At 53.7% G+C, this 25,809-nt stretch overlaps 1 protein-coding gene and 1 pseudogene across 1 annotated transcript in view; one reads left to right on the top strand and one right to left on the bottom strand.

Moving 5' to 3' along the window:
- Positions 1-11,343, top strand: part of LOC129014352 (uncharacterized) — a gene marked incomplete at its 5' end in the record, with an annotated part of 119,829 nt that extends 108,486 nt beyond the window's left edge. Inside the window, 9 exon segments of the mRNA XM_054451678.2 lie at positions 5,715-5,834; positions 6,437-6,496; positions 6,680-6,760; positions 7,415-7,499; positions 7,876-8,279; positions 8,547-8,624; positions 10,786-10,975; positions 11,059-11,151; positions 11,234-11,343. Coding sequence (XP_054307653.1) covers positions 5,715-5,834; positions 6,437-6,496; positions 6,680-6,760; positions 7,415-7,499; positions 7,876-8,279; positions 8,547-8,624; positions 10,786-10,975; positions 11,059-11,151; positions 11,234-11,301 — 1,179 coding nt within the window.
- LOC129013885 (chondroitin sulfate proteoglycan 4-like) lies at positions 5,526-25,606 on the bottom strand (annotated as a pseudogene).
- Between the last annotated feature and the right edge of the window lie 203 nt (positions 25,607-25,809).

The following is a 25,809-nucleotide window of genomic DNA, read 5'->3' as shown; positions in this document are numbered from 1 at the left end:
ACATAAACCTTTTAAAAAGTAGAATCGTAATATGTAGTCTTTTGTCACTTACTATATTTTGGGCATATTTCTGTGGCAGTAAATATATCCTGGCATCATTTTTAATAGCTGGATGTATATTAAGTTAATCACTGCCACCCCAGAGGTGAATTTTCTTAAACATACATTTTAATAGGCTCGAGCAAACATTTTTGGACTGAATTCATTGAAGTAGAATTTCTGGAGGAAAATAATTTTTAGGGTTTTTAATAGAAATTTTCAAATGATTCTCCAGGAAAAGTGACTCAGGTTATACTCCCACCAATAAGGACAGAGCTCCAGGTTCCCCTTTCCATTTGTCATCTTTCCTGCCTTTATACAGAAAATCTCATTGTTTTCATCACATTGCTTTGATTTCTTGTGCTTTTGAATCTTTTTATATGCCATTGGCCATTTTATTCTTGTGAGAAGTGCCAGTTTCTCCATTGCCCATTTTCGGTTGAAAATCATTTGTTTTTTTTCTCAGTAATTTTAAAGATTTCTTTATAGGCTAAGGATACAAACCTTTTATCTGTCATTGAGGTTACAAAGCTTTCTCCCAGTAAGTAATTTGTTATTTCATTTTTTCTTCCTTTTCTTTTCTTTTTCGTTTCCTCTCTTTCTTTCTTTCTTTTTCTTTTTCTTTTCCTAGTTTTTTCTTTCTTCTTCCTTCCTTCCTTGCTTTCCTTTTCTTTCTTGCTTTCCATTCTTACTTTTTCTTTTCCCTCCCTCCCTCTCTCTTTCTCTTTCTTTCTTGTTTCTTTCCTCTTTGTTTCTCTTTTTCTTTCTTTCCCTTTCTTTCTCTTTCTTTGTTCCCTCCCTCCCTCCTTCCTATTTTATCTTTCTTTCACTAGCCAACTGCAAAGTCACATTTCACTTAATTTTTATCCTGCCAAATTTGAAAGCCTCTTAGTGATTTTAGTGTAAAACAGGAGCAGGAGAAAATGTAATTATCTAAGTCTCGCTCTGTCACCCAGGCTGGTGTGAAGTGCCATAATCATAGCTACTGCAGCCTTGAACTCCTGGACTCAAGCAATTTTCCCACCTCAGCCTACCAAGTAGCTAGGACTACAGCTGTGTGCCACCACACCCAGCTAATTTTTAAAAATTTTTGTGGAGATGTGAATTGGCTATGCTGCCCCGGCTAGTCTTGAACTCCTGACTTCAAGTAATCCCCCCACCTTGGCTTGCCAAAGTGCTGGGATTACAGGTGTGAGCTCCTGCTCCTGGCCGAGAGTTTAGTTTTGTTTGCTAGTGGGCTTCTTGGTATCTTTTCATATTTGAGGCTTTGGGCTAGTGCTGAAGTATTACACTTACCATCCGAGGTCTACAGGACTTTTGGTTTATATTGAACAGATGGAACTGTTTAGTTCTGCATCTTTGCAGGTATACAGAATGTGCCTACCAGGAATCTGCTTTATATCCATTTTAAGCAAGAAATAATACATTAAAACTTTGCCTGGTTAGAGGCTTTGAAAGAATGGCATATTCTGGTTTAATTCTATTAACTTGGAAGTATGAAGGTTAAAATTCAAAACTTAAATTTCCTGTTGAATGCAATTTGAAAATATTGCCAACGATTCCACTTTTCTTCTCTAGTAAGGTTGGACATTCTGATCTACTTGGTGTTTTATTATAGAACTGCTAGTGTGCCTGAGTCTTACATTGTGAAGATACTTTTTTAAAACTTGAGATGTAAGAGGATATAAATGGTTTTGTAGGAGATCAGGCTGGATGAGAATGGACACTTGTAAACATACTTTTTAGACTAAATCTCTCATTGCCGCTTGTTTTCTTATGGAACTCATAAAAGTAAAACACATTGGATGGAGAGTGCGAGGAGGAGGAGAGATTTATGTCCTTTAATTGCATGTCATTGTTTCATAACAAGGCAGACCATACGGTAACCCTGGCTTTGGACCTACAGAAGGAAATACATTTTACTACCTGCTTTATGCCAGAGGTTCTTGAACACCTGGAGGGATTACTGCAGCACACATTGCTGAACCCTACTCCAGAGTTTCTCATTCACCAGGTCCAGGGTGGGGCCTGAGAATTTGCACTTATAAAAAGGTCTCAGGTGCTGCTGGTGCTGCTAGTCCATAGACTACATTTTGAGAACCACTCTTGTCTATTAAGTGTAAATTGTAGAACTCTAGAAAAAAGCTTAGTTTGGTCTGGGATAAGAAGCACAGAGGTTATGGAGAAAATCATGGAAGATTCAACCCTTGATCCCAGCCTAGTGTGGATTTCAGGTAACAAGCAATACACAGTGACGTAACACAATTCTTGGTTTTCATGATTGCAAGTCATAGCCAGGTATCAAGTGAGAAATTCAGTTTCATTTGCAAGGCTTAGAGAGGCCAGGTGATTCTAGAAAAATGGGCCTTGTATTTGTTTTAAACCAGTAAAGAGCTTTAAGTGCTTATTAAATTGAAAGCTTTGTGTTCTACTTTTTTGTATTTTATTTTATTTTATTTTATTTCTTTTGAGATGGAATCTTGCTCTGTCACCCAGGCTGGAGTGCAGTGGCGTGAGCTTGGTTCACTGCAACCTCCGTCTCCTGGGTTCAAGTGATTCTCCTGCCTCAGCCTCTCAAATAGCTGGGATTACAGGCACCCACCACCACACCTGGCTAGTTTTTGTATTTTTAGTAGAGACAGGGTTTCTTCATGTTGGCCAGGCTGGTCTCGAACTCCTGACCTCAGGCAATCCACCCACCTCAGCCTCCCAAAGTGATGGCATTACAGGCGTGAGCCACCGCACCCGGCCCAAAAGCTTTGTGTTTTTAAAGATATTCGACATGTTTCTTGTTTTAAAAAAAATCTTAACAATAATGTAGGAGGATAAGACAAACATTTTTCCAAAAAAGAGAAATCATTGTGATTATTTTGTCTTCTTGGAATGTTGGATAATATAGTCGGCTTCATTGATCATCAAGCATGCTATGGATTTTCCATTTTTATAGGATCTGTATCTCAAAAGGTAAAACACACCAGGTCATGGCCCCCAACCCAGCCACAGATCCCCTCTGATGACAAGACCGGTGCCAGAGTCCATACCACTCCTGAGGCATACCAGACTGGGCCCCCAAACACCAGTGCCTCTGGGCTCCCCCCACCAAAGTCTTGTCAGTCAGCCCCACCGCTTCAGCAAGCAGCTCAGCCCCTGCCCTTGCCAATCACCCCAGGGTGACTTTGGGCGGGTGACTCCTGGGGCTCCTTGCTCCATACTTGGCCCTCACCTTCTGCCGCCCCAAGCCCAACCTCCCTGGGCTCTTTGGGCTTGTGTCTTCCAGGACCTGGGTCCCCCAGCCCCAGGCCCCGCCCTCACCAGTCATCCCTGGGTGACTTTGGGCTGGTGACTCCTGGGGCTCCCTACTGCAGACTCTGCCCTCCCCTCCTGCTGCCACAAGCTCAACCTCCCTGGGCTTCTTGGGCTGGTGTCTCTGAGGACCTGGGTCAAAACCCTGTATTTCCTTCCCCCATCATGGAGCCGCGACTCGGGCATCACGCTGATGTGGTCCCCTCCCCTGGGAGGAGTGGAATGTAGTGATGTCACAGTGCCCCTAGGAACTGTCATTACTGCTGCAAGACCGGCCTTTGATCTTACACCCCAGTCCCCTAAGTTTGCTCACCCCATTTCTGGTTCCTCTGGTTGCAGCACAAATTTCCAGCTGGAAGGGGAGTGGGGACTATGGGGACTATGATATCTGTGGGTGGCAATGGGAGAATGGGTTTAGTTTGGTTTTCTCCCAGGCTTCTACTTTCCAGAGAGACTTTGACATTTCTTTCTGAGTTCTCCACAGTTCTGGGACCAGACTGCCCTTCAGTCAGTGGTCTCTGAGGTGAGATTTTCCCATCTTCTGTGGAATAGATCTTGGGAAACTGAACTTGACAGCTTGAATCTTCCTCATATCATCTCAACCTGGGGTACTTTGAGTGCCACAGGATAAACGTGGGACATCTTTCTGAAGCATCATTTTCCCTTGATTCTCTTAAGAAAAAACATTAATTTTTTTTAATTTTTATTATTATTATACTTTAAGTTTTAGGATACATGTGCACAATGTGCAGGTTAGTTACATATGTATACATGTGCCATGCTGGTGTGCTGCACTCATTAACTCGTCATTTAGCATTAGGTATATCTCCTAAAGCTATCCCTCCCCCCTCCCCCCACCCCACAACAGTCCCCAGAGTGTGATGTTCCCCTTCCTGTGTCCATGTGTTCTCATTGTTCAATTCCCACCTATGAGTGAGAACATGCGGTGTTTGGTTTTTTGTCCTTGCGATAGTTTACTGAGAATGATGATTTCCAGTTTCATCGATGTCCCTACAAAGGACATGAACTCATCATTTTTTATGGCTGCATAGTATTCCATGGTGTATATGTGCCACATATTCTTAATCCAGTCTATCATTGTTGGACATTTGGGTTGGTTCCAAGTCTTTGCTTTTGTGAATAGTGCCACAATAAACATACATGTGCATGTGTCTTTATAGCAGCATGATTTATAGTCCTTTGGGTATATACCCAGTCATGGGATTGCTGGGTCAAATGGTATTTCTAGTTCTAGATCCCTGAGAAATCGCCACACTGACTTCCACAATGGTTGAACTAGTTTAGTCTCACCAACAGTGTAAAAGTGTTCCTATTTCTCCACATCCTCTCCAGCACCTGTTGTTTCCTGACTTTTTGATGGTTGTCATTCTAACTGGTGTGAGATGGTATCTCATTGTGGTTTTGATTTGCATTTCTCTGATAGCCAGTGATGGTGAGCATTTTTTCATGTGTTTGGCTGCATAAATGTCTTCTTTTGAGAAGTCTCTGTTCATGTCCTTTGCCCACTTTTTGATGGGGTTCTTTGTTTTTTTCTTGTAAATTTGTTTGAGTTCACTGTAGATTCTGGATATTAGCCCTTTGTCAGATGAGTAGGTTGTGAAAATTTTCTCCCATTGTGTAGGCTGCCTGTTCACTCTGATGGTAGTTTCTTTTGCTGTGCAGAAGCTCTTTAGTTTAATTAGATCCCATTTGTCAATTTTGGCTTTTGTTGCCATTGCTTTTGCCTCATTTCAAAGAGAAGTCTGGTATACGCTTGGAAACCTGTGTCTAGCATCCCTAAGAACATTAATGTTTATTAAACTCTCAATAGACATTAATGTTCTTAGGGATGATAGACACACAAGTTTCCAAGCGTATACCAGATTTCTCTCTCAAATGAGGCTTGGGTTGTCCTCTTTCTGATAAATTTCCAGATTTAACAGAAAAGCTGCCTTCTGCCATGAGGACACATTGATATGAAAGTGTGAGAGGTATGGGTGCACTTCTCTACACTAACAGACGTGCAAGGATGTATGACTCTAAACCATACGGCCTACAGTTCCTGCCTACTTAATGTTTACTTTTCTACCTCTGCCCCTGGTTCTGGTCCCTGGCAGCTGCTGATTCATGGCAAAACTCCAGAGCTTGGAGTCAGAGGACTGAGTTTAAGTTCTAGTATTGCCTTTTTCTTTTTTTTTTTTTCTACCCATGATATCAATCCCTCTCAGTCACTAAATGATTGTGACAACACCTTGTACAGTTGTTGGTGGCATTAAATCAGATGGTGTATGAGAGTATTTTGTCAAAACTGTAAAGGAGGATGTGGCTATAGGGGCTGATCATTCTCGTATTACTGCTCTTCTTTCCCACAGTTAAAAGAATATTGGCACAGGAAGAGCCCTGGCATTCCAGTAGGAGCTAACAGGAAAGAGAAAATCAATGGCAGTAGCCCTGACACAGCCACTTCTGGTGGTTACCACTCACCTGGGGATGTGAGTCTTGGCTGGCCAGGCTCCTGGGGACAGGGGGCCCAAGGGGCAGTACAGGGTAATTGCTAAGATTGTGGATGGACTGTTGGGTACTGGTTAAGAATTCTGGGTTTGAATCTTGCCTCTCTGTCTGCTAAAGATTGATTAGGGATTGATTAGTTTATGATTTAGGGCACGTTGCTTGAGGTCTTTGGGTCTCTCTTTTCACATCTGTATAATAGAGGTGGTATTTTTTGACTTTCATTTGTGAAGTTTAAATGAGATTTGTTATTGTTGCTTTTATGTGAATCCTTAGTATATGGCCTGCTGTAAACACCCAGGACACCCAGGAAATGGTCATTGTTTGATTTTCCTCATCCCCAGTCTCAAGGGGAAGCCAGACCAATGAGAAGAGCCACTTGCCATCAGGCTATCTCTTTAGGAGTCACTGAAAGGGCCCCACGGTTGGATGGTGGGGAGAGAAGTTGGCACAAAGGAGTTATGGGACAAACCATCCAAGACAGGTAGAAAAGAAACTTGCCAGTTGATGGGGAAGAAAGGAAGTCAGAGGGCTTAGACAGTGAGGGGGGACAGAACATCTCCATGTGCACTCTCATCTCTGGCAGTGAGCAACAGGTATCTACGGGGAGGGCCCTGCATCATCTGCTACCCTGAAGGATCTGGAGGTAAGAGGCCCTGGGCCGAGGTGCAGTGACCCTGCAGGCCAGCCCTCCAGCCTCCTCCCACAGCAGGGGCTTGTTGCCCCTCTGCCAGCTGAGACAGCCCACACCCCCACCAGCCCTAATGATTGTTCTCTCTACCCCTCCCCACAATCTCCCTCCAACTCCTCCTTTCTGCATGCACCTCAGAGCCAGTACCAAGAACTAGCAGTAACCCTGGACCCTAGCTCCGCAATAATCAGTCAACTCAGTGAAAACATCAATTCACTGGTAAGAGTCCAGTGGGGTCCCCTGATTCCAGCCTGTCAATCCTGGACTCGTTTCCCCTTGGGGCCCTGAAGAAAGGGGCTAGGGGCCCCTGATGCCAAGGGCAAATGGGGAGCTGGGGCACACAGGTCTCACCTGGAGGGACCTCAGAGCACAGAACATGCAGCATGGCTCTTCTGCACTCTGCTGACTCTTTTCTCCAGGCATTCCTGCTCTAGTTGTTGCCACACATGCCCTGGGGTTGTTGCTTCTCAGGGAAACACTAGCCTGACTGGTTGTCAGGGGCCCATATTTCTGCCCTGCCTCAGTCCCTAATTTGCTTTTTGAGTCTGGACAAGCCATCTCTCCTCCTTAGGCTGGTGTTTCTGGAGGAGGTAGAGAGTATCAAAGGTCTCTGTTAGCTCTGACAGTCTGAGATTTAAAGGCCCCTAGAGTGGAAACCTCAGGGCCAAGGGCTCCTGTCTGTCCTTTGCTGTCTTATATCTCTACCATGAAGAACTGTACCTGGCCTGTACGTGCTCAGTAAATGTTTGTTGGATGAATGCACCTTTTTAAATCACAAGCTGGCGGAAGGGGGGTGGGACTTTCTCAAACTCTGTCTTTAGAGGTGCAACAGCCCCTCTCTCCAGGGCCCTTTCCCCACTGTGCTTTGGGCAGGCTCACACATTGAAGGAGGAGAAGCATGAGATACATTGGGTACAGAAGCTTGGGAGGAGCTTGTTCAAACTCAAAAACCAGAAGGGTAAGATGGGGCTGGCATGACCTGGGAGGAGGACTGGCATCAGAGGGCTGTGGGGGTGACTTAGAATGCCCCAGGGAGGTGGGTGGATGGAAGGGCTTTGAGGCAGAGGGAAAGAGGTCTGTGCCAGGAGATGGCAAATCTTGTCATCTCCATGAGCCTCAGTGTCCCCATCAGTAAAGAGGGAGAAGTGCCCATTGTCAGCCACCCACAGTGCTCTCTATCTGAAAGTGACTTGGAAGATTGGCTACCATCTGGGTGTGAGGAATCATTAGCAGTGAGGCCAAGTTTGGGAAGCCTGAGAGGAGGAGCTGTGCACCAAAGGGAGGATTTTTTTTTTTAGAATCCAGAGGCCCTTATTGTCTGCTTCCTTTCTCAGCTGAACCTCTGGCCCCAGAGCCCCCAGCAGGGCCCTCTGAGGTGGAACAGCTACAAGATGAGACCAACCACCTAAGGAAGGAGCTGGATAGTGTGGGAAGACAGCTCCAGGCTGAGGTGGAAAACAATCAGATGTTGAGTCTCCTGAACAGGAGACAGGAAGAGAGGCTACGTGAACAGGAGAGGCTGCCAGAGCAGGAAAGGCTGCTGGAACAGGAGAGGCTGCTGGACGAGGTGGAGGAGCTGCTGGAACAGGAGAGGCTTCAGGAGCAGGATGAGAGGCTGTGGCAGCAGGAGACTCTGCGGAAGCTGGAAAGGCTGCGGGAGCTGGAGAGGATGCTGGAGCTGGGGTGGGAAGCCCTCTATGAGCAGCCGGCCAAGCCACACAGTGGCTTTGAGGAGCTGGTGCGTTGCCCCACCTGGGGAGGCTGCCCTCTTCCCTAGCCCTCAAGGCCTTTGTTTCCCCACCTGTAAAACGGGGCTTTGTAGCCTTCACATGAAATGGTACCTCTAAAGGCACCTGTGAGCCAGAGCCCTGCTCTGATGGCTGTGGGAGAGAGGGGATGATTTTTCTAACCTGCCTCCACCCTTCCCAGTTCCATGGGAGGCAGACACCAAGTTCTGGGGTCTCCAGTCTTAGTGGGTGGCCACTGATTGCTTCTCTCTGTCCAGAACAATGAGAACAAGAGCGCACTGCAGTTGGAGCAACAAGTAAAGGAGCTGAAGAAGCTGGATGAGCTGAAAGAGACGGTAACCTCTGACCCATCCAAGGGCTGGGAGGCAGTCACCAGCCTCTGGGGAGGGGAGGTGCCAGGACAGAGGCAGCTGCAGCCTGGGGGCAGGTGACCCCACCACCCTCCAGGGCAGTCCTATGACTGCTTCCTGCACTCTGACTTTTAGAGATGGGTAGCCCTGGGCTCCTCCCAGGTCTAGACATCATCCCAGCTAGAGGCATGGAGCCCCCCAATCACAGAGGAACAGACAGTGGTATAAGAGGCTCCTTATGTCGGGTGTGATGGCTCACGCCTGTAATCCCAGCACTTTGGGAGGCTGAAGCAGGAGAATCACTTGAGGTCAGGAGTTTGAGACCAGCATGGCCAACATGGCGAAACCTCATCTCTACTAAAAATTAAAAAAAAAAAAATAAGCCGGGTCTGGTGGTGCATGCCTGTAGTCCCAGCTACTCAGGAGGCTAAGACACGAGAATCACTTGAGCCCGGGAGGTGAAGGTTGCAGTGAGCTGAGATTGCACCACTGCACTCCAGCCTGGGACACAGAGTGACAGTCTCAAAACAAAACAGAAAAAAAAGACTCCTTAGATTCAAACTGGATTCCAGCCTCGGTTCCACTGGTCACCATTCAACTACTGTTCATCTCTAAGTCTCTGTTTCTTTAACTTCAAAAGGAAGTTAGCCTTTTCGTTGCAGAGCTGCTGAGGATTAAATGAGATGATAGGTGGAAACATTAGGCCTGTAGCACACTTAGCAGATGGTGGTTGGCTCCTCCTGCTTTTCCACCAGTCTGTGGCCTACAGTTAAAATGCTGGGAAAAAGGACGTGAGATTTGAGGCTGGGGAAGGAGGCATGGGCTTCTAGGCAAGGGAGGCAGAGTCTCTTAGGGCTGGAGCGAGGGGCCAGGGGCCTGGGCAGGCCACAGAGCCCCACAGTGCCCTAGCTACCCTATTAATGGGCCAGGAATCTGGAAGCCAGCCACCACATGCCCTCATGCCCAGGGTCTTCCAGCAGGTGGAGCTGAAGAGCCAAGAGGCTCCGAGTCTGCAGCAGCAGCAAGACCAGTTCCTGTATCACCTGCAGCAGTACATGGTCGCTTAGTAGCAGGTGACTGCTTATCAGCAGCTGGCCTCTGAGAAGGAGGCGCTGCACAGGCAGTTACTGCTGCAGACCTGGCTTGGACCAGCTGCAGCAGGAGGAAGCTCGGGGCAAAGCGGTGGCTAAGATGGCCTGCCAAAAGTTGCAGGAGACTCAGGGGAGGGAGTTTGTTGAGGACAGGGCCCCAAGAAGGACAACCTGGCAACCTCTGTACCTTCTCACCCTCTTTCCTGGCCCCTTAGGAGAACCTGGAAGCTACCAGCCAGCAGAAACAGCAGCTAAAGCCCAGTTGAGCCTCATGGCTCTCCCTGGGGAAGATATGGGAGACCACTCAGAGGAAGAGGAGAGAGCCCCAGGAGGAAAGGGGGACTGTTAGCAGCGTAGGATTGAGGAGTTGGAAGAGACCTTTAAGACAGTTGGTTATTATGCCAACTGGGTGTCCACACTAAGTTTGGTATCAGTATGGTGACCTCCTGGGAACAGGGGGCCATTGGGTTGCCTAAGGATGGGAGAACTGGCCCAGGTCAGAAAGGGAGCAGGTCAGAATTCCTGCACCAATCGCTAGTGGGAGTGTGCCTGGGCAATATAGCAAGATCTTGGTTCTTAAAAATAAAGAACAGCTCATTCCCCTCTGGGGAGGGGCTGGCTCAAGGTCACACAGTGAGTGTGGGGGCAGAGGTGGGCCCACTGTACCTCCCTTGTTGGGTTGTCTGAGGACCCCTCTGGCCACCCCCCACATGAGATGGAGGAGAACATCTGGACAGTGAGGAGGAGGCGCCTTGGCCCATGCCGAACATCCCAGGGGACCTGGAGAGCCGGGAGGCCATGGTGAGCCTGACTTTCCCTGCGCCTACTTTGCCACCTTCCTCTGTGGTCCCTCTGAAACCCCCTTATGTTCTTGGTTTCCCGCCTTCTGACTTCTGTGGACTCTCACTCCTTCCGGGAGCCAGTGGTCAGACACCATTTCACCTGTGACCAACAGTTGCGCTCTGTGAGGCCCCAAAGGAAGGGGCTGTGCTCCACCTCCCTGCCCCGGTTGTTCTGTATATGCCTTTACAAGAATACTCACCTCTTGCCTTCAGGTGGCATTTTTCAACTCTGCTGGAGCCAGTGCCCTGGAGGAGCAAAGGGTGTGCTACCAGCGCCTGGCTCACCCAGTGGCCTTGTCCCAGAAAAAGCCAGAGGCAGCGGCCCCAGCCCCAGAGACTGGGGGTGAATCTGTGTGTGGGGAGACCCACCGGGCCCTGCAGGGGGGCCATGGAGAAGCTGCAGGTGAGTAGTCCTGGCATGGGCCAACAAGGGTGGGGGCAGGACAATGACTCCTGACATGTGACCCCATTATTTTGGCACCACAGCAACTTTATGGAAGGAGAAGGTGGACCTGAAGGAGGGGGTGGAGAAACCAGAGCTTCCATTCATCCACCTCTCAGGACAGACAGACACCATGAGTGAGCGAGAGGCCAGGGCATGGCTAGGGGAGCTGCAGGGCCGTCCGAGGGGCGCCAGCATCTGAGCCGTGTCCTCCTGCAGGAAAGTACATCAGCCAGGGGGCAGTGCCAAAGACGCAGCACTGGGAGAGGAGGACATCGTCAGGCTAGCCCAGGACCAGGAGGAGATGAAGGTAGGGTGTGCAACATCTCTGCAAGGCGCCGGCACCGGCATGGCAGCTAACACCCCTTCCCCCAGGTGAACCTGCTGGAGCTGCAGGGGCAGGTGTTGCAGCTTGTGGGCGACCACAACGAGGGGCATGGCAAATTCTGACCATTGGCCAGAACCCTGCTGATGAGCCTGCTCTAGGAGCCCCAGTAGCCCAGGAGCTTGGGTGTGCGGACAAGCAGGGTGGTGAGTAGAGCCCTCAGCCGGGGTGGGCAGGCAGGAGCAGGGGAGGCTCACACTATGCTCAGATTCCCACCCCGCTCCCTCTCTCTGAAGATCTTTGTGAGGTGAGCCTCACTGATAGCGTGGAGGCTGCACCAGGAGAGGACAGGGAGGGTTCTCCCCATGACAACCCCACTGCGCAGCAGATCCAGCAGGTGTTTCCTGTAACGCAGGACTCCCCAGGAGCACCCAGGCTTGGGCAGCAACCCCCACATGCCATTCTTTCTGGGCTGCCAAGAACAGGGAGATAAACATCACCATCATCTAAGAGCCGGGGAGGGGAAGGCTTAGGTGTGGGCGTGGCAAGGTTCCTGGTAAAGGGGCTGGAAGGGAAAGGGGAGGAAGATGGAGGGAGAAGCTGGAGTGCTTGGGGGCTGCAGCAGCCCTCCCCACCCCACACACGCTGGCCACTCTCACGGCACCCAGGCAATCCACCCACAGTTCAGACCAATGCTCGACCCCCTCAGGCTTCCCTCTTCTCTGGTCACCCTGTCTTCCAACCCACTGGCCCAGGGCCTCCTCTTGCGTGGGGAGCCCCACCCAACAGCCACCAAGCCTGACAGAAGGAACACTGCTTGAACCAAAATGGTGAAGCTATAAGGGATAGATGACTGGAGTGAGCACCAGAGGCCTCTCTGGGCCGTCAGAAAGCCCAGGGTCCACTGAAGGGACCCTGGGGAAGGCAGGGAGGGCAGGTAGCCGGATGCCACTTGCCACAGACTTCTAAGTCTAAGAGGGGAGCCTCAACTGGTTGGCGGGGGGCTGCAGGTTGCATAGGTGAGGTTGGGCCCTTCCTGCTGGGAAAAGCACAAGAGGGAGACTCCGTGGCAGGAAAGGGAAGTGAGCGCTCTCGGCGGAGCTCAGCTGGGCCAGCATGAACTGTGGTCCCCTTGGCTGAATAGCACAGGCGACCCCTAGGAACAACAGGCCAAGGTGCGTGAGCCTGCTGGCCAGCAGTAGTGCTTCAGCAGGGGCCAGGGACCCTGCCTTCAGTCACACGCTAGCAGCTATGATGGTACCTGGGAGGGAGGGAAGGGGGCCGTGTGTCCTTGCATGGCCTATGAAGTGTGTTGTGGGATGACCGTGTGTATGGGACTCTCAGGCTTTTATCCTAGAACACCACTGGATGGCTGACAGATAGAGGACGTGGGACCCTGACTATCACCCCTAATCTGCAGTGGATTTGGCTCTTGGCAATCCCAGGCTGGGAGCTGGATACCCTGCCCTGGCAGTATGACTCAGACTGCACGACAGGTACGGCATGTCCAGGATGATGTTCCTAGGCCTCTAGCTGCCTCAGAGTGCAGCCCCACACACAAGCCCCTCCAAGCTCCCAGCCCCTACACCATAAACCATGAACTCTGTGCCCTCTCTGACGGCTCCACATCTGCCAGCTTGGGCATGGAGCCTGTTCTAAGAGCCCCCAGGCTCAGCCATGGAGACCTGGAGCAGTGGCACTGAGTCCTGTGGCTGGCAGGGAGGGAAGCGAGACAGCCAGCAGCACAAGGACAGAAAGAGGACAGAGCAAGTCTGCAGCTCCAGAAGGGAGGGGCAGGCCTGGGGGTGGGGGACACAGGCACATGCCAGAGTGTGCACACACATGCTGTGAGGCCCCCCGGCCCGCATGCACACTCTAACACATGCCCACAAACAACACGTATACGCAGCCTTCCCTGCCACCTCCCGGTGCCCAGCACCCTCACCGGCCAGCACGTGCCGCATGGATCTGGGGCGTGCAGCCACTCGGCACACTGAAGCACATGCGTGGGCAGAGTCACAACACAGATCCTCGCCCGCACACAGAGGCTTTTGCACCAGCTCCCTGCACACTCATGCCTGGCGTGCTCAGAGGACCACCCATGCTGCTCATGGAGACAGGGCTTGCTCACTAATGTCCAGCCCTCATTTCTCCACCTAAGAGCCTTCCGTGGCTCCCTACTGCCTACAGCATTGAAGCCCAACAAGTCATGCTCTTTGGACTTTGAAGGTTCTCCACCCCGTGTCCCACCTTCCCCACAGAGCTCTTCCTCATTCTGTCTCTGTTCCCTGCTTTGGCCAGTGGCTGTCCTCGATGTGACCTACACCACACCTCTGCCCACACTGCAGCTCTTTACCCAGTTACCCTCCAATTCCCGGCCACGTAAGCCTATCTCAGTCATGCCCCGGACTGCATTGAAGCCAGGCTGCCTTGAAGAAGCTCTCCCAGACTGCCCTTTTCCCCAAGGCAGGGTCATGATTTGCCAAAGGTTTCGTGTGTGTTAGCAAGACTGGAGTCGGAGCAGGCATCAAACTTTACATCCCATATGTCACACCTCACCATAGACCTGGGTGCCAAATAGCCTGAAGAGTCTGAACTCACGTTGGCAGTTAGCAAAGTGCTCCTACGGCCACATCTGCCGTTAACATAGCATCCCTATGGCCACTGTGTCCCTTGATCCTCACAGCCATCCTAGGAGAAAGGCAGAACATCATCATTTGATAGAAGGGATGCTGAGGCTCTGGGAGGGAAAGGGACTTGCCTAAAGCCCCAGGGTGAAGCAGCATCTCTGGACTCCTAGTCCAGTGATCTTGCCCAATACTATGCTGCTTGCCTTTACCCATCTAACTTGGTCATCAGCACATCACAGGGCAAGCCCCAATCCCTGCTTCATTTTTGTATATGGGCGCTGGACCTACAGCTCCACTGTCCAGCCATTTGGAAGCAAAACCAGATGCTATTGTTCTTCCTTAGAGAACGTGGCCAGTGGAAACAGGGCACACTGGAAATCAGAGTCAATGTTCCTGAAAGAGGGTCACGGTTCAACAAGGCCAAGCCAAAGGATGCAGTAGAACCATTTTCCTTAGAAATCTTTGGGAGTGAAGTAGGCTTCAGCCAGTCCCATCCCTGCCCTTGCAGCTACCACTACCCCATTAGTTTAGACAGGGTCGGGGGTAGAGGGGGAGGGGTCCGGGTGTGGAGAAAAAATCAGCTTGCCTGTGGCCCCCAGGCTCCTTCCCCAGCTGCTTCTGTCCTAGCTCAGGCCTGGGTGCCATTCTTAAACTCTCACAGTCGTGTGCTCGCCCACGCACACATCACACACCTTGCTGGTCACGCAGTCACAGCCTGGCCTCTGCTCCTGTGGTCCAGTGGCCAGACACCCCCTGGGATGGCTCAAAGGAGTCAGGACTTGAAGTGGGGACATCAGGGTAGCTGAAGGAAATCCACACACCCAGACTCTCAGACCTGAGGTAGGCTCCCCAGGGGCTGGGATAGGAGTTGGACGGAATGGAGGATGGAGGACAGCGAGAAGAAGAAAGGAAGAGAAATGCAACGTGTGGGCAGCCGCCAAGAGTGAAAATAGAGGGAAGTGCCATAAAGGTGCTGGACAGAAGGAGGCAGGTGGGACGAGCCCCACAGCCCCCTCCTCAAAAAGACCACCTCCAGGAGTCAGTGCTCCCTGGGGGGCAGGCTCCGCCAGCCCTTGGCCACACGTGGCTCTGGCACCTATGGTCCCAGTGCCTTGGATGGAAGCGGCCACGTCTGATGCTCTGGAATCCAGTCCCATTTCCTTCCCAGCCACGCCCATCTGGCGGCCTCTTTGGCCGCATTCAGCCCCTACTCACCTGGAGACCCCGGGTGGGGCATGAGAGCACCTGGGGGGGTAGGGGCCGAAGGCATCAGGGGAAGCCTCTGGCCTGGAGGGTACGGGGCACGCTTCCCCAAGGGGGAACCTGGCAGGGGGAAGCCCAAGAGCTGGGCCCCGCCACCCAGGCCGGGCTAGGGACATGGCGGGGTCTGGGCATCCTGGGGCTGGACTTGGGCGACCTGCAAGGCACAGGGAGGGGAGAGATGGGTGGCTCTGCCCCCCTGCGGCCCCTCCCCAGCCCAGTGCCAGCCACACCCATGCACAGAAGCTCCTCCCTGCTGTGCCCCGAGGCAGTTGCAGGAGCTAAAGCCCCACCCACAGTGGTGAGAACATCCCAGCTCCACCCCACCCCACAGCCACAGCCAGTGCTCCTTGGCAAGCTCCACCCCTCACTCCAGGTGGGAGCCACCCTGGTGAGGGGGCGCGCCACTGCCCCCTGGGCACTCCTCTGTGCAGCCCGGGCAGGTGGACTTTGGGGCTGTGGGGGCCGTCCCTGGTACCTGTGTTCGTCAGGGACGCTCTGCACCTGCAGCCAGGTGTCATCCATGGGTGGGGGCATGGGCATGCTGACGGTAGTCCTGTTGATGTCACCGATGCTGCTGAGCGCCTCCTTTAGCGTGTGGTGCATGCGCAGCATCTCGTCGCGTTGCTGTGCCTGCTCTGCCAACTCCTCCATCAGTGTGTTCTGGTCCCCGCACGAGTACAGATTGGCCAGCAGCTCCGAGATGATGAACTCCATGGTCTGAGAGTGTACGAACAGGAAAGAAGGTTGGGACCTGATGCCTGTGCCGCCCTGGCTGCCTTGCTGGGACTGTGCGCTGGACTTGGAGCCCCTTGGAGTATGGCTTTTCACACGGGCTTCTATACCGCTTTGACTGGAAGATCCACCTCCCCACCGCCTTTTCTCACTCAGATGGGTTCACCGAGATTGAGAGGAAAAGACACCTGTCCAATGTCACAGATCTGGGAGGGGACTTAGGACCTATCATGCCAAGAGGACACCTATCTACTCAGTTTTTTTTTTTTTTGGCAGGGTGGGGGGCGGTGATAGGGTCTCGCTCTGTCACCAGGCTGGAGTACAGTGATCACTGCTCACTGCAGCCTCAACCTCCTGGGCTCAAAGTGACCCTCCAACATCAGCCTCTCGAGTAGCTAGAACTACAGGCACGTGCCATCACCAAGCCCAGCTATTTGTAAAATTTTTGTGTGGAGACAAGGTCTCACTATGTTGCCCAGGCTGGTCTCAAGTGATCCTCCCGCCTCGGCCTCCAGGAGTGGGAGCTGGAGCTGATGCCTGGATACAGGAGCTCTGTGGGTGGGAGTGAGACACAACACAGGGTCTTGAGCTCTGGGGAGCAAGCAGCGTCCTCTGGTGAAAGAAATCCTGGACTTGCCAGCAGAAGTTTTGCCTCTTACTGGCCATGTGCTCTGAATACAGTTACCTGCCCTCCAGGAGCTTCAGTTTCCTTATCTGAAAAATAAGGACACCTGACCCCTTCCCTGCCCAGTTCAGTGTTGTGGGACAGGGCTGCTGTCAAGACAATACCCAGTCCTGCCCTCCTCCCTGAGTGGGCCAGGTAGCACATGTAGCCTCTTCCCAGCTTTCCTGGGTGGCACTGCCAGCCTGGCCCCCTGGTGCCCATTCAATCTAGTCCTTCATCTTGCTGGGGCACGGGGAAGCTCTGAGTAACGTGGGACTATAGAGTGCAAGAGGGTTGCTGATGGTCTGGTCCCGTGCCCTCCTCATTCCTGGGCATTCTTGACAAAGGCTCCCAACAACTGAGGGTACGCAGCAGCTGTAGACACCAGCCTGATGAATATCTCATTGTGGGGAGGGCGCCATAGCAGGAGTGGAGCTCCAGGGAAATGCAGAACCCAGGCCTGGGAGGTGCTGATGTGAGAGGCCCAAGAAACCTCAGCTTTGCACTTGTTGAATACCATCTGCACCTCTCAGGAGCGAGAGTGCCAGGCTCAGGAGGTCCTTGCCCAAGCAAGGGAGCTTGAAAAGGGGGCTAGGGGTGTGCTCTGCCATTTTCAAGGGCTGGCAGGGGGACCCCTCTGGAGGTACTTGGGGCAGGGCTGCGTGCCGTGGCTCCTGAATGACAGAGTCAGCTCTGTGCCCCACAAGACCACTCCCTATCCAGAACTCACTGTGATCATGTGCTGGGTCCAGATGCTCACGTAGCCTCCTGGTGGGAGCATCAGGTGTGCTGCCTGCCCAGGATGGCCCACCAGAGTCTGCCCCGCTCTGCCCTGCTGTAGAACAACTCCCGTTCTGCCTTTGGAGAGGTGTTCATTTAAACGATAACACTGGGCTGGCCCCCATGGCACAATTACCACGGAGAGTCTGCCGCTACCCAGGGCTGAGAGCTCTAGTTCTTCTCTGAAGCCACCAGGATGGATGAACAGTGGCTTCACCCACTTGGCCGACTCAGCTGCCTTTCTTCAGCTCATCTGCTCCTAGGATCCACTCTGCCTCTGGCTGGCACCTGATCTGAGGCCCAGACTCACATCTCCACCCACAGGCCCCAGCAGCTGCTTCACCTCCGACTCCATCCCCCACCAAGCACTGCCCCTCACCAGCTAGTGGGGTGCCACTAGTGCCCCTACATGGTGCTCCCTCTCCAGACCCTCGGGTCCAGCTGTAGCTTCCTTCTGGAAGCCATACCCCAAGACCCCAGCCCTGCTCTAGGGCCCTGTATCCCCGACTTCCTGCATCCTTCTCCCTCCTTCTGGGAACATGAACTTGCCCTGCCAGCCTGATGACTCCTGGAGGGCAGGACACCAGGGCCCTGGACCATGGCAGGCCCGGGAGTGTCTGCTGCCAGCGATGCTGGAGCTGGTGCCCATGTCCACGTGATGTCCATGGCACAGTGGCCACCTGAGGCTGGGCGCATCTGAGTGGGGCCCTTACCTCTCCCTGAGTGAAGTTCGCCAGGTCCTCCCCTGTGAACTGCCTCCAAACTCACATTCGTGTTCTGTGCCTTTGCCCGGAATGTTCCTTTTGCCTGGAATACCACTCCCCATTCTCTGCTCCCGATGGCCTGTGCTCTTCAGAGCCCAAACGCTGCCTCCTCCCATGAGGCCTTCCTGATGCCAGATCTGCTGGCTCACCGTGGGCCCCAAGCTCCAGACATGCGGACCAGAAGAGTCTCCGAAATGAGCAGTGTGGGAGAGTAAGGCTGAGAGCGGGCAAGGACTGGCCTGAGGTCACAGGACATGTCAGTGAGATTTCTGGAAGGTCCGGGGCTGCTCTGTGGGGTTCCTGGGTGAGCAGAAGCCCTTGACAGACCCTCCTAGTCCTGGTCTGGGCTCTGAGAAGAAAGCGGGGTACACAGGGGTCTGAGGGGCAGCGGCCTGTCTCCACGGCCAGCAATCCCAAAAGTTCAGGACCCGTGATGCCCTCCCAGGGAACTGACTGCAATGCAGATTCTCGGGCTCCACTTCAGAGATTCTGTAGGGGTGGGTGGGGTCCAGGAATCTGCATGCTCAGCCATGCCATGGACACGAGTGGACACCATCTCTAGAGGCACACATAACTCCCAGGAGGATGGATGTACAGCAAACTCCCCAGAAACTCTTGGGAGCACATCTGAGGCACGTGCACACATGCAACCTGGGACCACCAAAGGCACAGCCCAAGTCACATGTGTTCCCAGCAGGGAGACTGGGAGGAAGGCCCTCTACCTGGTCCACACCCCCACTCACCACCCCCAGCTCCTCACCTCCAGCTGGTCCCTTCTGATCTCAGCTGCCTCTCCCTGGAAGATGTAGATCTTCTTGTGCCAGGCCAGCTTCAGTGGGGCTAGTGGGCCCTCTAGGGCAATGGTCACTTGTAGGGTGGCATCTGTGTGCACTGGCCCCACATCCATTGAGAAGGCCAGGGTGTTGCGGGAGCTGAGGCTGCCATTGTGGCCATAGAGAATGGCCCCAACCAGCAGGTCCTGCTGGGGGAAGGCTGTGGCTGGTTGAGTGGCCTGGAGCAACTGTCCCCAGCGAGGGCTGTCTATGACGTGGTAGTGGACCTCATCCCCACTGCGGATGTCGAGGTTGGTGCCCAGGTGGAGCTCGGCCGTGTTGATGGTACCCTGGCCTCCTTGAGGGACCATGAGGCCGGAGCCATTGGCCACACAGAGGTAAGGCTCCAAGGCCTGCACCTCCAGCACCGTGATGGCCTGGTGCTGCCTGTCGGACACCTGCAGCAGGATCCAGCCGTGGTCAGCCCGAGTGTGTGAACAGGACTCGCCTCTTCCTGAGGCCCCTCCTGGATGAAGCGGTAGATGGGCTGCATGGGCTCATCCATGGCCATGATACTGCCAAAGAGGAGGTCCTTGTGGGTCAGCACCAGCTGGGCCTCAGCAAAGCCCAAATCAGCATTGCTGAAGGCCATGTTGTCTGTAGTCAGCAGCCGCCACCTACCCCAGGCCACATGGAAGATGCAGCTGATGGTCTGCATAGGGGCGTGGTCATTCATAGGCTGGATGGCCAGTCAGAAGACACCCCGTACCTCCTCCCAGGCCACATCACCACTGCTCTGGTCCTGGCAGCAGCAGCAAATGGGATATCATCTTCTGTGATCTCGGAGTCATCATGCTGCTAGACCAGTTGGCCACACAACAGGTCTCCATTGGTGAAGGATGTCACCATAGTGGTCTTGTCCTGTGTCCCACGCCAAGTCAACCTCCCATGGCGGGGCTGCTCCATGACCTCATAGAGGTACCTGGCAGTGTTGAGACTCTTGACGAAGAGCTGGTCAGCAGAGAGGACACACCCACCACCCTCAGGCACCACGAGGACATTGGTGAGGACAGGCATGTCTGGGTCACCGCCAGTATGGATGGAGAAGGTACAGAGTGGGGAGAAATATGGTGGAGCTGTGACATGGAAACAGAAGGTGTCCTCCACTGCCACTGAGGCATGTGCCATGGCCCCATAGGTCACCTCTCCAGCCTGTATGTCATCCTGGGTGAAGCCCTGACCGTCTGTCAGCCTCGTGCCCTGTAGTTGAAGGTTGCCTTTCCTGGGAGCCTGAACCACCTCACAGTGGAAGGTTGGGGGGCTTGGGCCTGCCTCCTCCAGGGTGGCCTCCAGGTGGGCTGTGGTGAGGGCCTCCTGCTGGGTGTTCTGAGTGTGCAGTGGCTCCAGCCGCAGCATCCACACGGTGGCTCTCTGGATGGTCACTAGGAAGGACAGATTGCTCAGGATTTCCCAGCTCACCTGCACCCGCAGATCCAGGTTCTCCACAGTGTCCTCGGCATAGTGCTGTGGGTCAGTGCTCAGGTACCTCACGCGGCCCTGCTCCACATCCTGCTGGTGGAACGCCTGTGTGGCCCACCACTCAGCACCCCCCACACCACCAGCCCCCCACTTCTGCAGCTCCCCGAACTGCAGGCCTCCGGTGACACGGAACAGCACGCTCACATTCTGCCCCACGGCACTGGTCTCCACCGACAGGTTGGTAGGCAAGATGGGCATGGCAGAGCCCTGGGCCAGATGCAGCCCTGTGCTGCGGTGGATCTGTATGGCCGGCTGGATGGCCACCACCTTCAGCATGGCCAGGGGGCTGGCCTGCAGTCCATTGCTGACCCGGAACGTCAAGTCCTATGCGGGGCCACCGCAGTGGACATAGACTAGGCTGCCATCCTCCAACTCCCAACAGGAGAACTCGGTCACCAGCTCCCCAGGCTGGTCTCGGTGCTCCACAGGGAGGCCAGAGGGGGTGCAAGGAGCTGGAAGGTGAGGCCCTCACAGGCAGAGTCCGGGTCATAGGCCTGGAAAACCTCAGGCCCCAGAGTCTTCTGTGTGTGTTCCAGGATCACCATAAGGCTGCCATGTGGGAAGATGATGCGGGGTGAGTCATTGACAGGGTTGACCTGGATGGGCAGGAGGTCAGTTTGGCCCCTCCGCAGGCATGAGTGCATGGGCACCCAAGCTGTCACTGACACCTCCAGCAGCAGCTGGTCAGAGGTGTCCTCAGGGCCATCGTGGATGAAGCGGGCCTTGCAGTTCACCACGTCCAGGAGGGTGAACATTTTTCGTGCCTGGGCACCCAGGATGTCCAGCTCGAGCTCACCGTAGTGTGCCCCTTAGGTCATGCTGAACAGCACCTGGGATTTACACAGTTCAGCCTCCATCAGTGCCAGCATGGGCTGCACATGCCACCACTCAAGCCAGGCTGTGCCACCCTTGGTCACCATCACTGGGCTGATAGTCAGCAGCTGGGTGAAATTGGCAAAGACAGGAGGTAGCCCTGGCTCAGGCACGCATGGCTCAGCTAGCTCCACGGACAGCCAAGCCTCGGGGGCCAGGGTGGAGAAGGCTTCATAATGGCCATAGGCATTGTCCTCATACTCCTCCACCTCCTCCAGTCTGCAGCCAGCCACCATGTTGTGTGTCAGCAAGGCTTCCCGCAGCCCCCACCTCTGGCCATTGACACTGAGGTCTTCCATGCAGCCAGCCCAGCAGGGAGGCATTGGCGGCCCCTGGTGTCAGGCCTGAGCAGTGTTCCCGGAGGTAACAAGAGGCATCTGCAACCAGCTCCCCAAGAAGGAGACTGTCACGTGGCTCCAGGTAGCTGAGGACTCCTCGGTTCAAAGTACATGTGGGATGCTGGTCCATGGAGATTTCTAGCTGGTGAGTGTTGATGTGGATGCTGACCTTGTGGGGCTGCGCGTTGGCCACAGGCATACTGTTGAGGAGCAGTACAGTACCCTGGCCCTTCTCGACCATGGACCACGTGGCCCTCAAATATGTCCACATGGATGAAGTCCCCACGCCAGCCCACTACCTGGAAGGCCAAGGGTGCCTGCCAGCTCTGTGTGGTGAGTGTAAACTCCAGGGTTCCTTCGTCCTGAGTGCCCCAGGCAGGGAAGGCAGTCAGAGAGTGGGGCTCAGAGAAGCCCAGGGCCACATCATCACTTGTGGAAAACTCTTCAGCACAGCCCTCACGCATATTGGGGGTCAGAGGCCGGAGGAGGCTGCGGCCATTGAGAGTGGCTACATGGAGGCAACCCCTCAGGGGATGGCTGGTTCCCCTTAGGTAGAGCAGGCCAAGGCTCCCAGTGCTCCCAACAAAGAGCCCATAGGGGACCTCTAGGAGGGCTCCCAGGACTACAGAGGAGGCATTCAGAAACCCATCAACTGACAATGTGGGCCAGTCCTCTGAGACAGTCAGAACTGTAGTGTGGGGGACGGAATCACTCAGCAGCATTTCTGCTGGGGTCTGCAGCCTCAGCTCCTCCTGGCCCAGGACAAGCCTGATCTGAGGAGAGACAGGGAATAGGAGATGGGGAGCAGCACTTTGAATCCATCATTTCCCTTATAAAAGCACAGTGGGTTCCCCACAGTTGGGGCCCCAGAGCAGAAAACCTAGGACAAGGGCCTCTGGTGCCACTCCTCTTGCCTTCCTGCCATCTCTTTATTTATCCTCCAAACACTCACCAAAGGAAACACTCTGGGCCAGGCCTGGATGGGCTCTGGGGACCCTGATGTGAATCAGATGTGGTCCTTGCCCACAAGGAACTGACATATAGCAAGATGCTCTTCTAGAAACCCAACCTGTATTTTTAAATTCTCCTCCTCTTTCCTTGAGTGAGAAGCACCAGAAATATTGTCTTGGAATCTAGATTTCACCCCTGGAATAATGGGTAACTGAGAATCCCTTGATTAGTCCTCCTAAGTTTGGCAAAGTTTCTCGAGGTCACTGAAGGAAGCCAGGCTAACTGTTCAGGGATAGGGAGCCCAGGCAGATGCTCTGTGTTCTGAAAAAAAAAAAGCTGCCTGACCTGTGGTGGAGGAAGATCTCAAGGAGAGATGAAGGACATAGTTCTGTCACCATGACACTGACACCAGAAATGGCTCTGGTATGGTGCTCCCAGATGCTAGAATAGGTGATGGCAGAGTATGGGAACTGCAGGACCAGAACACTAAGAACCACGATCTTGGAGTCCTGGTATGGTGCATCTCTGTAGGGGTGTGGCATCACTGTACCTGCAGAGCTCAACAGCCATCAGCGCCAGACTGCACCATATAGGTGTTCAACAATGACACCTTGTGGCAGTGAGCAGCAATGACAGCAGCAGACTGACCAAGCCCTAGTCCTCTTCCCACTGGGGTGTGGAAGGAGATGGCTGCCCCAAATTTGTTAATTTTTTTTTTCTTTCTAAAATAGAGATGGGGTCTCATTGTGTGGCTCAGGCCAGTCTTGAACTCCTAGGCTCAAGCGATCTTCCCACCTTGGTCTCCCAAAGTGGTGGGATTATAGGCATGAGCCACTGCACCCAGCCTGCCCCAAATTTGGACCAAGACCCTGGGTTCTTAAACTCTTCATGGTATGGGGGAAGACTCAAGAAGGAGCCACAAGACTCCTTGATAATAAAGCTTGTGGTGTCTTGAAGGATGAAATGGAAAAATGAAGCTGAGGCAGTACTGGTGCTGTTACTGTAGTGGACAGACAGTGGTGCTGCAGAGAAATTGGTGCAGTGCCACCAAGATGCACAGGCCCCCAGGAGGGGGCCTTGCCCAGGAGGAGGGGATGCCCACACTGAAACTTCAAGGAGAGGCTAGAGTTAGGCAGGTGCAGGGAATGGGTGGGGCACACACTTGGCAGAAGGAGTGTGGTGACCAAAGGCCTGGCAGCAAGTGACCATAAGATGGCCAGGAACTGAAAGCAGTTCAGCGCAGTCAGAGCACAAAGGGCCAGCGAGGGCTTGTGGTGGGAAACGTGGTTGGAGGGAGCCGGTGGGCAGAGCCAGTTCATGAAGGATTTACCATTTCTGAGCTGCTGCTGCCCATCCCACAGTGGAGAACTTGAGACCCCAAGAAAAAAGTGACTTACACAAAGTCACACAGCCAGCTGGGGTTCACTCAAAGCTAGACAAGGAATCTCACCCCAATCCCAGGGGAACGTCACTTACCTGCAGGTGTCCAGAGCTGCAGCAGGAGGTGGTCAGCTGGGCCTACTGCCAGGAGGAGGGGGGCTTCGGGCTGGGACGTGGAGAACTGCAGCTGTAGGTCTATGTCAGTCAGAGCCATGGCCACAGGCACCTCCAGGTGGTTATCACCGAAGAAGGAAGCTGTGTGAGAGAGGGAGCTGTGGTCAAGGCGCAGATTCTTGCCTGGAGGAGGTGAGGTGCTGCAGAGACGGATGGGTGGGTTGCAGAAAGGGGTCCGTGCTGGTGTACCCTCATGGTTCTGCTATATGGTGCTGCCTCTGAGCACTGCCCAGATCCCAGCATTTCCTTGGTCCTGGCACCAGAAGGCACAACCTCACCTTGTGTCCAGCCCAGACCTTGACTTTGCAGGAGGTCAGACCCAGAAATTCCCAGCAACTCAGGTCTCCTCCTTGGAGGTTCCTGGAGCCAGAGGTCTCTGCCAGCTCTGACTCACCTCCCCTGGGCCCCAGAGGAGTCTCCCTCCCAGGTCTGGCTCCCTGACCTGGCCCAAAGGGAAACATCACTGGCCTGATCACCTGGCTTGGTGGTCACAGCCCCGAGGAATGGAGTTTCTGGAGAATCACCCCCAGGCCAGATTGATCCCTGCTCAGATTCCTTCTCCTAAGTGCCCTTGTGCTTGGGCTCCTGTGCAGCACCTGCCGTGCCATCGCCTCCATGCATTGGCTGGGGCCACAGCTGGGATCTGGGGGTGGTGTCAGTGTGGCCCACCTATCCCCACTTCTCCCTTAGGCCATTCTTCCAGCTGCCATTGAGGGTGGGGGCGGGAGCTTATTGGCCTGAGTTTGCCAAGGAGCAAAGGCTCTGAGGCCAGATGGGGACCATATGCAGTGTCAAACCAAAGTGGGCCCACAATTCCTCCATTACCCCTGCTGTTGCTTCCTGCTGGAGAGCTATTCACAGTCCCCGCTGAGCAGTCAGATCCGGCCCCATTGTTTCCACCGTGGCCAAGGAACCAGGGATGAGAACAGCTGAGCTCCCAACTTCCCCAGGCCACCACTCAGTCTGAGGCTGAAGACAGGGCCTAGGAGGGGCTGACGGTCTGCTGGGCAGGCCAAAGAGGGCCTCCCCAGGCAGAAGGCCATGTCTGGGCTTGCCTGGGGTTAGTGGTTCTTAGGCAAGGCCCATTCTGTCCCACACTGGGACTCCTCCTCTTTTGAGTTGCTGCTTCCTCCAGGCAGTTTCCCCAAATTAGCCTCCCTGACTTCCAACCCGCTGCCATAATTTCTGGTCCATGCCTTTTGTGGTGACAAGAGCCAAATATAACTTTGAATTGCCTGCAGATGTCCAGGGCTGGGGGGCAGACAAACATAGGTTAAAAACCGTGATTCATCCCTGTTGGGTTTCACTCAAACCCCAAGAACAAGCACAGGCTGATGGCCTTGATGGGGTGATCCAGCACCAGCCTCACACGCACTGGTCCCTAGCCAGCCTGAGCCAGCTGCCATCTGCTCGAGGAAGTAGCTTCAGCCATTGGAGGAGTTGGAGGTTTGTACACCCTAAGGGCAGCCAGCCCCCCCTGGAGGGATATCCAGGAAAGATCCCGTAAGAGCCCCTTGGGTTGAGTTAAATCCCCTCTAGTTATCCCCCCCTCCTGCCAGCACTGCTGGCAACACCAGCACCCTGTCTGGGAAGCTAAGGGAATCAAGTA

This window comes from Pongo pygmaeus, chromosome 16 (genome assembly GCF_028885625.2).
Source record: "Pongo pygmaeus isolate AG05252 chromosome 16, NHGRI_mPonPyg2-v2.0_pri, whole genome shotgun sequence".
Lineage (NCBI taxonomy): Eukaryota > Metazoa > Chordata > Mammalia > Primates > Hominidae > Pongo > Pongo pygmaeus.
This window is presented reverse-complemented; position numbering and strand designations above follow the sequence as displayed.